Source organism: Lutra lutra, chromosome 18 (genome assembly GCF_902655055.1).
Source record: "Lutra lutra chromosome 18, mLutLut1.2, whole genome shotgun sequence".
In the NCBI taxonomy this organism is placed as follows: domain Eukaryota; kingdom Metazoa; phylum Chordata; class Mammalia; order Carnivora; family Mustelidae; genus Lutra; species Lutra lutra.
Genome location: NC_062295.1, coordinates 40193838 through 40203951, shown reverse-complemented (window position 1 = coordinate 40203951; position 10114 = coordinate 40193838). Strand labels below are relative to the sequence as shown.

The 10114-nt window shown below is 58.5% G+C and overlaps 2 protein-coding genes across 2 annotated transcripts in view; one reads left to right on the top strand and one right to left on the bottom strand.

Moving 5' to 3' along the window:
• Positions 1–4714: 4714 nt before the first annotated feature.
• On the bottom strand, positions 4715–8904 carry LOC125090461 (translation initiation factor IF-2-like). Its single transcript, XM_047713129.1, has 3 exons — positions 8821–8904; positions 7619–8727; positions 4715–7080 (listed from the first exon to the last, which is right to left on the bottom strand). Exons 1-3 carry the CDS (start codon positions 8902–8904, stop codon positions 6957–6959), a joined length of 1317 nt encoding a protein of 438 aa, XP_047569085.1. The 3' UTR covers positions 4715–6956.
• Positions 8727–10114, top strand: part of FAM20C (FAM20C golgi associated secretory pathway kinase) — a 36109-nt gene continuing 34721 nt past the window's right edge. The window contains exon 1 of the mRNA XM_047713896.1: positions 8727–9510. Coding sequence (XP_047569852.1) covers positions 8903–9510 — 608 coding nt within the window. The 5' untranslated portion in view covers positions 8727–8902. The remainder of the gene's footprint in view (positions 9511–10114) is intronic.

Sequence of the window (10114 nt, the reverse complement as noted above, 5' to 3'; positions counted from 1 at the left end):
GAACCTGACATCCCCATATAGGGCAGGGTATCGGCAAGGAACATGTGCCCCAGACCCGGAAATTCTAGGGCTCTGTATAAGAAGTCTTACTATAATTTAGTCTCTCACTTAGCCTCCAAATATCAGAACTTACTTGTCTAATATCTGCATTTTCATCTCTAATCCGCAAAGCCGTAGATTACATTACACATAAAATAACGTTTGATGAATGCCTTTTAATTTCACAGAATGCCTCTTTCTAAAATTATTCCCCTCAACCCAGGAAAGGACAGAATGACGTCACTGGCAACTTGGAGGTGAGAATGTTTTGCAAGTTTTACCAATTTTGGCTTTTTTTCTTCAGGTGAGCAAACACGGATGGACATCAGACTGATGTCCTCAGTTGTTGAGAGGAAGGAGACAATGTAAGTGATACCACGTTCCTTCACTCTGTCCCTGTCCTCCCCCAGACTCTCCCTTTAGCAGGGGCCGTGGCTCCAGTGGTTGGTGGTCCCAAAGCAGCGCCCCAAGTGCCTTGCCGTCGGGATCTGGAGGCATCTGCCCCCAGATTCTCACAACTCTGTGTCTACCATCTCTGATCTCCAGGAGGCCCCAGCCTCTGCGGAACCAAGAACACAGTACGGGCTTCCTTGTGGCTGGCTCCCACTGGGCTGCACTCGGCTGAAAGCTTTCATTTACAGAAGAGACCCAGAAACAGTTTCTTGGGTTTACTGAGCATTTTCTGCCCTGCGCACAGGGCTGAGCCCTGACCACTTGGAGCTCTGGCTCCCCACTCGGACACGGAGACTCTACACTCCAGGGTCCTTCCCACAGCCCTGGGAGGAAGAAGGGGACGCCCGTCCACTCTTGCTCAGGGCAGAAGCCAGGCTCAGAAATGCAAGCAAGTTTGCACGCCTCGTGGGTGGGACGTGGCCGCAGCTGGATATAAACCTGGCTAGTCTGACCCGGAGCCCTGTCCCTAATGACTCACCGAGGCAAAGAAGTGTGGCTCCCCAGGTATGGACTGACCCACAGGGCAAAGCAAAAACATCCCTTTCACAGCAGGGTAAACCAAGGCCCCAGAAATGTATCCACATGCTCACCATTACTTTGCAGTGAGCGATGGACCCCACTAGACCCAGGTCTTCAGGGCTCCCTGCTCAGCTGTGTCCACAGTCCACCCCCCCCAAGCACCCTGTCCCGGGGGTCAATCCCCAGCCGCAGTGCACAGGCCACTGTGGGAGGAAGCTGTGGGTCTTCTCCCTTATAAGAAGTAGTAACAGCCCCCATGCTTTGTAAGGGCGATTCGCTCTGTGGCCGCTGTGGGAGGCTATCGGGGGACACCACAGCCAGCTCCTCTATCCTTCCAACTGTGGTCCCCTCTGAACTGGTGATGTGGCCCCCGTGGAGGTCTGCCCCTTCGTTTTTTAAGGCCAGGGTCTGCAGGGGAAAGATCCTTCTCCTACCCCTGAGGCCAGGTTGGCTATGTCTGTGGGCTCTTTCAAGCGGGTCCCAGGAAGGACCTGCCTCCCTGACACCAGGAGGGGGCCTGAGTGCCCCTGGCCCCTTCCCATTATGCCCAGGGTTTGCCTGGTCCTGCTGAATGCTCAGGAAGGAGAGACCCTGGCCATTTTTTGGAAATGTTTCAAACTATTAGAATTTGCTATTTTCAAAGTTCAGTCATTGCTCTAAGTGGCTTCTTGGTAGGAGTTCCAGGTGACAGGATAATGCCAGGCCTTCCATCAGGGACCTGTCTGGCTCACTCCTTCTCTCCCCTGAATCCCTAGCAGAGGGCCTGGCACACAGTAGGTGCTCAGCAAACAGCGGCAGGTCCTCAGCAAACAGCGGTATGTCCACAGCAAACAGCAGCTGAATTGAACAGGTCTGGGTGACCTTTACCCCCTTGCCCCCATCCCTACCACACCGAGCGCCCTGGATGTGGGGGTGGGGGGAGGTGACAAGACAAAAGGGACATGAAGCAATTGGGACCCAGCCTCCTGCAGAGGCTGGTGCCAGTCATGGCAGGAAATGACGCTCACCGAGACGATCCCGAGAAGGTGAAGCTCAAACCCAAACCTCAGGAGAAGGAAAGAAGGCCACATGTGGTGACCTCTAGGAGTGGGGTCACTTTGGCCCCACTGACCCACCAGGGTCTTCCCAACTGACCCAGCCCAGATCCTCAAACACGTCCTCCTTCCTTCCCATCTTCAGCGGCTGACAATGTGAAATCTGGGATTCTCCACAGGATCACGCATTCCCCACTAGTGTCCTACTGGTCACTAAGCATGGCTCCCATGACCAAAGGGTGACACGCCATGAGAATCTTCTGGGACTCTAAGCTGTTCTCTTCCAAGGAGCTTAGCAAAAAGCCCTGGGCTGGCGCCTGCATGTGACCTTGGGTCCTCACTGGGAGGCGCAGTCTCCGACTGGTCCCCTAATGCTGCTTTTGCCCTGTGATTAGGAATTACAGCCACTTTTTTTTTCACTGACCCCAAGTGAGTCTGCTGAGAGCAGTTCTGTCAGCAGGGTGAAGGGTGGCAAGCGAGGGTGTGAAGATCTAAAAGAAATGAGAGAACAAGCCCACAGACATCTGGCCATAGTCCTTCAACAGTGCATGCAAAGGTCCTGGGGTAGGCACCTGCTTGCCTAGGAAGGAGAGGAGGGAAGTACAAGACAAGTCAGAGAGTGGGATGGAGGCTGATCCTGGATGGCCTTGCAGGTCGTGGGCAGTGCTTTGGATGGAGAGTAACTGAAGGGCTTTGCGGGGAAAACTGACCTACTCTCTGTCTTAGTAGGATCACTCCGATGTCCTGTGCAGCACGCAGTGGGAGTGGGAGGGCAGGACAAGGACGGAAGACAGGAAACCAGGGAAGAGGCTATCCCAACAGTCCAGGCGATTGACTCTGGCTTCAATCAGTAGCAGCGGTGGTAAGGATGAGTTTTGGAAAACTGCATTAGCAGGATTTATATCCAGGATAATTCCAAGATTTCTCGGCCCAGGCAAAGATTTGACCAGGAGGGGTCCTGGGGTAGTGGGGGGCGGTGGTGGGGGGTGGCAGACAGATTCTGGTCTAGGGCATGCTAGGTTTGAGATTTTCATCAGCCATCCGAGCAGAGAAAGCCAGCTGGGCGTTCGGCCTGCAGATGTGGAGTGGGAGTGCACCAGTGACTTTCAGTGGGACTGGAAGAGACACCGGGGGCACGTGGAGACAGGGGTTCTGGGTCTGAGCTCTCATCTCCAGGCGCAGGAGCCGGATTATCAGACTGCATAGCGAGGGCGGCCGAGAAGGAGCAGTGGGGGTTGGAGGGGACTGGGATCTGCTCAGTGATTGGGATGTTAGGGCTGGAGCCAGGGAAGTGGGGGGACCCGGAAGCCCCAAGCCACGAGGACATGGGCGCATGTGTGTTTCCGAAGTGCTTCCTCCCTGCGTGGAGTGTTTGTAACAACCCTCTGGTGAGTGGTTGGAGCAGCAGGGTGCGTCGGAGAGAGGCAATTTCCTACCCTTCGTGGTTTGCTGGGTATGTTAACACCGACAAGGGCTGAATTTTACAAAGTGGATTTTTAGCAGCTGTCGAACAATCAGAGGACTCTCTCCTTTCTCTATGAAGCAAACGGAGTGCCGTGCTCGCTGCTTAGACGTGGGATGGCCTTATCTGGGGACATCAGTGTCTGAAGTGGCCGATGACTTTCCACCCTTTTCCTCCACTCGGGAGCAAGTTCCGTAACATGCCAAGTATCTAGATGTTCTTCAAACGTCTGATGAAGGTCCGGCAAACACTTCTGTGTTTAGGGATAAATACTTGACCGTTTTTCAACTTCTACGATGATGTGTCTAGCCCTGTTTTCTAGACCTCCATTTGAACTTTTCTTTAAAAACACCTCTTCTGTTTGCATCATCAAGCTGGCATCGAGGCACTCTCTCCTCAGGGACCTCCGCCCAGCCCTACACCTCTCTCCAGGGCTCTCATCTGCATCCCCTCCCGTCGCTCACTCTGGCCTCACCACTCACTGGCTCTCCCGCTGGCCTTTTCCATCTTCTTAGCCACCTCCAGCCCTGTTCCCTTTCTAATGCACTTGCTTTTGGTTTGCTCTGCATGAATTCATCCCTTCTTTATCTGGGTTTTTTTTTTTTTTAAAGATTTTATTTATTATTTATTATTTATTTGACAGAGAGAGATCACAAGTAGACAGAGAGGCAGGCAGAGAGAGAGAGGGAAGCAGGCTCCCTGTCGAGCAGAGAGCCCGATGCGGGACTCGATCCCAGGACCCTGAGATCATGACCTGAGCTGAAGGCAGTGGCCCAACCCACTGAGCCACCCAGGCGCCCTATCTGGGTTTTTTTTTTTTAATTGCTCTTCTAGTTTCTAGGACCGAAAACTCAGTTCACGTACATGTGGTCATTCCTGTGTTCTAGTGAGTGCGGTCATCACCCCAACCTCCCACCGAGCACCCTTTGGTTTAAATGGGTGCTGTTCTCACTTGTTTTCATTTTCATTTTTTTTGAAGATTTTATTTATTTATTTGACAGAGAGAGATCACAAGTAGGCAGAGAGGCAGAGAAAGAGAGAGAGAGAGAGGGAAGCAGGCTCCCTGCTGAGCAGAGAGCCCGATGTAGGACTCGATCCCAGGACCCTGAGATCATGACCTGAGCCAAAGGCAGAGGCTTAACCCACTGAGCCACCCAGGCACCCACTTGCTTTCATTTTTAAAGAGTGTGTAATTTCTCTTCTGGTTTCCTTCATGACCCCCCAAATTATACATACGAGTTTTTATTTGTAGTCTTAATCTCCAGGTAGAAAAATTTTTAAAGCTTAGCTCTTGTTTCTGTTAAACTGCATTGTGTTCAGTGAAGGGACCACAGGTCGTGTGTATCTGCGTTTCTCTGTCAGTGTGTCCATGCACACACACCGTGAACAGACGGTAGACATTTGCCTTTGCAGTTTCTTAACATTTTCCTTATGGTCAACAGATGGTCAGTTTTCGTGGCTATTCCATGTATGCTAGAATATAAATCACGTATTTAAATGATCCAAGATCTCCAAAGTTAAGTCAAGCTTTTTTATGGTTTTATTTGTTCATTTTTGGCTTCTTGACCTGTTGCTTTAAATTAGAACAAAGAAGCTCTCTTTTCCAAAGACCCCTCAGGCGATGGCCTGGTGGCTGGAGAATGAACAAGCCAGAGGCCCCACCTTGTCCCCCTGCTCCAGGGGGAGTGGCTCAAAGCCAGCACAGAGGACGCTGGTGTCAGCTCACCGTCTCCTGCGGGGGCATTTCACCCGGTGGTGGGCCTTCCCTGTGTAAGTTCCGCTGCCCAGGCCCATGAGCCTGTCCCCCTGCCCACCAAGTCCAGTTCCATGTTGCCTGGTGCCAGTGGACAAGGGTTAGAACCGCACACCCCATGACGCCTGGACACGGGTCCCAGGTGAAGACCATGACCTTCTCCTTGCTGCCTGTCTGCCCCCAGCTCCCAGAATAGCCTGTGGCCAGGACTGGCCTGTGATCAACAGTTCCAGAAGCCTCCCCGCTGGGTCCTGGATGAGTAATCCTTAGGAAAACATCAAGGGACTGAGACATGTCGGTGCCAGGACCTTGTGGGTGGGTCCCTCTGGGCCTCTCTCCTGGGCCCTTCTGGAATGTTCTCCAGCCATTTGGGCAGGAAAACCAGTCATCCTCTGATGCTGGGCCTGCAGCTCCCAGGACAGTCTTTCCTCAGCAGCTCTGCTTCATCACCTGTTACACCAACCCCAAAGTGTCCTTGTGGTGGGGGTCCCCCATCACAGACGACCACTGCTCTGGTTCCCCCGTCCCTCACTCCACAGCCAGCACTGTGCATCTCCTACACTGGCACTCTTCCCTGGCCTCACCTCTGCCCTCCTAAAGGAGCCCTGTATTCAGGGCACCTCCTTGGCCAGCCCAGCTGGGGGCTTCGCACACCCAGGGGAGGTTCAGGGTGGGAGGCTCGCCTCCTTTGTGCTTTAACCAAGACCGAGGAGTGACTGACTTCTGGGTTATCCTAAGCACTTTAGAGCAAGCGGCATCTCCCCGTGCTCCCTGTCCCCAGGGACCAGCCACAAAGAACCCGAAGGCCTTACATCTACATCCAGGGCCCAGGCTGCTTGCCCACCCCCCCTCTGCCTGGAAAACCCCTCCCTCCACAGTCCTCTGGGACACCATCTCCCTCCCTAGCAGATTGCCTCAGATGGCACTCTGGGGACCACACTCCCGCTGGGGCGTCCTCAGAGAACCCAGGGGCCCTGAGCACCTGCTCTGCTCCAGGGTAGAGCTGTGAGCAAGGCATGCTGGGAGGTTCCTACATAGTGAGGCCTGTGCATTTTAGGGGAGGCCAGCCATAGACAAGAACAGAAGATGTTACTTTCAGGTAGTGGTGGGTGTTGCTAGGGAAACAGAGTAGTGGGACATTGAAACCATCTGGTCAGTAAGACAATGCCTCTTCAAGGTGATAGTTAAGGTGAACCAAGAACTAGGCAAGGGAGCCATCCAGTGGTGAACAGAAGTCCAACTAACACCTCAGCTTTCCTAAGAATCCATGGTGGGAGGGGGGTTGGGCATGAGACCCATGGAGGCCCCCTACATGCTCTCCATGATTCATGGGGTCAGGCCTCCCCACGGCCACCCTGAGGCCACAGTCCAGGGAAGAGCTGAGGGGGCCAGAGGCTGCAGAACCCCAAGGCCAAGGGACACATTGTGGGGCTCATGGCTCTGCTCTCCCAGTGTAAGGGGGAGGGGCTCCTTCACCAACCTCTCATCTTGGACATCATCTCCTTGGCCTGTCCAGGTAACCTTGCCCAAACTTACCTCTTCTGCACACAAATGGTGCGGTGTGGGAGGGAGGAGGAGCTCTTGCCAGGTCAGATCCGCCTTCCCTTCCCGCCCCCTCCCACCTCCAGCTCTATCTTCAGCTCCAGATGGGGCCCAGTGACCTTTCCACTTAATTTTCAAATGGCTTCAGAGATCTTCACTTCTCTGGCCAGCTGGGCTGGGACACCTCTCCATCACCAGCATCTGGTGGGTGCCTACTGCATGCAGGGTAGGGCCCGGGCCAGACACAGAGAGTCCATGAGTCCCAGGGGTGAAGCACCCTGAATGCAGGTAAGAGGAAACTGGCGTCCAGAGAGGGCAGCACAGCAAGTGGACAGGAAAGCAGGGGCTCACTCCCAGGCCCCCCCACTCAGTCCTGCCAGAGAGGCTGAACATTGGCGGGGCCTCCAGGGCATGGGGCAGACAGAGAGACTGTTTGCTGGGCTGTGGATATGTTTGGAGTGCCTCCGCTGGCCAGGGTCACCTACCCTCCTCACCAGGACTTTAGACTGACGTTCACATTAATATTCTCTACTGGGGGCTGGACGCCCAGAAGAGGCCACGTAGAAGTGCCACGCCCCTAGGCCTGGGTGGCTGATTTTGGCACATAGCCAAGCAAATGAGACACACACACAGAGGCCAGCGAGGTGCGGCCTCTGCAAACACCAGGTACCTCTCGGTGCCAAGCGAATCCTAGCGCGGGGGCGCCCGCGCCACCAGAGTCAAGGCGCAGGCGTGTCCCCTTGGTGGGGTGGGGCCCCAGCCAGGAGCAGGAGCCGCTCTGGCATCGCCTCCGGATTTGCTGTTTGGGCGAAATACCGAGCTCCTCTCGTCTCTCCGGCGACGAGGCGGCGGCCGGTCGTCCCCTCTTCCCCCACGCCGGGTGCGGGGCGCGGCTGGGGGCCTCCCGGGGTGGGGGGTACGAGGTCGCCTCCCGGCAGGGAGCTCATCCGGCGGCGCAGACGCCCGGCGGCTCCGGGGAGGGACTTGGCCTGGACTCCGGCCCTCGGCTCATCTGGGGAGGAGCCCGGAGGCTGCAGCTGGCGGCGGCCGGCCCCAGGCGGGCGGAGGTCCCGCGTCCCGCGGCCTGGCCGGAGAGGCCCCTTCGACAGCGTCCGCGCGCGCTCCCCGTCTTGCGGGAGTCGGCTCGCCGCGCCCGAGCCCTCCGGCCTTTGTCTCTTGGGTCGCTCCGTCTTCTCTCGGCCACCAAGGGAAGAAGGCGCCCTCTCCTTAGCGGGCCGGGAGCTGCAGAGGCAACGCGGGGCGCGGCCGAGGGGAGGAGAAAGGAGAGGGAGCGGAGTCGGCTCAGGCCTGGCCGTGACTCGCGGGGCTGCGTCTCCGCCAATCTGCGGGCGCTGACGCGGGGGGCGGCTCCGCGGCTCTCGGATATCTGCCGGCCGGGACGCGGGGCGCCGAGAGGCTCGGCCGCGCGGGCACTGCGCTCCGGGGACGGCCGCTGCACCTGCCCGGGGACCTCCCCGGCCGTTCCGAGCGCCCCGCAGCCCCGTGCCCACCACCTCCTTGTCCCCGCGGCTCTGCGCCCTGATCCCCCTCCAGGTCCCAGCCTCCGGACCGCTGCGTGAGAGAAACGAGCCTTGCCCGAAGGAACCGCCCCTTCTCCGCCTGGCCGGCCCGGCGCCTGGCGTGGCCCACGGAGCCGCGGAGGGGACTGCACCGCGCCATCTCCACCGCCACCCACAGGCCGCCGCGCCCTGGCCTAGATGGGCCGCCGCGTCAGACCCCTGCGCGCCGGATGAGCGCAGAGACCCCAAGCCGACCGCTGAGTGCGCGGGGCCTCCCCCGGCTGCGCACCCAGCTCCGCGGACCAGGGCCTCTGGGCCCGGCCGCTGAGGGCGCGGCCACTCCGGAGAGGCGAGAGGGAACGGCCAGAGATGGCCGGGCGAGCGGGCTCTTTGGTGGTGGGCGCCCTACACGTGGTGTGGGCGGGGGGACAACCCTGGAGCTGGTAGCTGTCCGACGCCAGATGGACCTTGACCTGTGCCTCGGCACTGCGTTCGTGCCAAGCCGAGGCTAGCTGGGGCACGGGCGGAGCGCGCTCTGGGAGGGCGCCCGGAGTCCCAGGCCGCGCTCTCCGGCGCGGCCATGAAGATGATCCTGGTGCGCAGGTTCCGCGTGCTCATCCTGATGGTGTTTCTGGTGGCTTGCGCGCTGCACATCGTGCTGGACTTGCTGCCCAAACTGGAGCGGCGTGCCGTGCGGCCCTCGGGGGAGCCCGGCTGCTCTTGCGCGCAACCCGCGGTCGAGGCGGCGGCGCCTGCCTGGGCCAAGGCGCGGGGCCGCCCCGGGGAGCCCCCGGCCGCCTCCTCCGCAGCCGGCGACGCGGGCTGGCCCAACAAACACACGCTGCGGATCCTGCAGGACTTCAGCTCCGACCCTTCCTCCAATCTCACATCCCACTCGCTGGAGAAACTGCCCGCGGCAGCCGAACCCGCCGAAGGCGCCTTGCAGGGCCAGAATCCCGGCGGTCCCCGGCCCCGCGATCCCGCGCACCGGCCGCTGCTCCGAGACCCCGGACTCCATCGGTCGGCGCCGCCCCCTGGCCCCAGCGGGGACAGCTCTCTCCTGGCCCGGCTGTTTGAACACCCACTCTACCAGGTGCCGGTTCCACCGCTAACGGAGGACGACGTCCTCTTCAATGTGAACAGCGACATCAGGTTCAACCCCAAGGTTGCCGCGGAGAATCCTGACTGGTGAGTGAGGCGGAGGGCAGCTCAGGGTGGGTGCTGGCAGGCCCCAAACCGTCAAGCAGCCGTTAACCTGTGCTCGCCTTCCCAGGAAATGGCCTTGCACATCCCAGGCCTCGTTTAAAGACGCCCAGGGGCTCGGGAACCCCAGAGGGCAGGAACCCCCCTGGCAGAGTGCTCAATCCCCACCCCAGCACCCCTCTCCAGCAAGGGGAGGTTTGTGGGGCGGGAGAGCATGCTGCCTCTTGCTCAGGGCAGTGCCTTTGTCTCCAGAACGACTGCCTCCTTGAGAAGGGCTGCTGGGTGGTTTGGGAGCTGCTCCGGAGTCCAGGGAGGGTCGGTGCTGACTCTTCTGGAGGGCAGGGTGGCCTGCGGGGTCCTGGTCCCTGGCTCCCGAAACTAAGTCAGACAGTGCGTGCACAAGCTGGTAAAGGAGTGAATGGGAGGGCCTGCTCCTAACCTTACCCTGGGGAGCTGCTGGCCACCAAGCTTTCAGATGCTCGGGGACATTACTCTGGTGGACACGTCAGGAGAGTCTGCAGAAGCCTAATGAGCCTTGTAAGCCGGTGGCTGAGAACAAAATTAGCAGAGGGGCGTGCTGGCCCCAGTG

Coding starts and splice junctions, on each gene's coding strand:
- LOC125090461 (XM_047713129.1), bottom strand. CDS start 8,904: ATGGCCGCGCCGGAGAGCGCGGCCTGGGACTCCGGGCGCCCTCCCAGA. Junction 8,728..8,820: donor CCCCAGCTAGCCTCGGCTTG/GCACGAACGCAG, acceptor CACCACGTGTAG/GGCGCCCACCACCAAAGAGC. Junction 7,081..7,618: donor GGAGAGACGAGAGGAGCTCG/GTATTTCGCCCA, acceptor ACCTGCATTCAG/GGTGCTTCACCCCTGGGACT.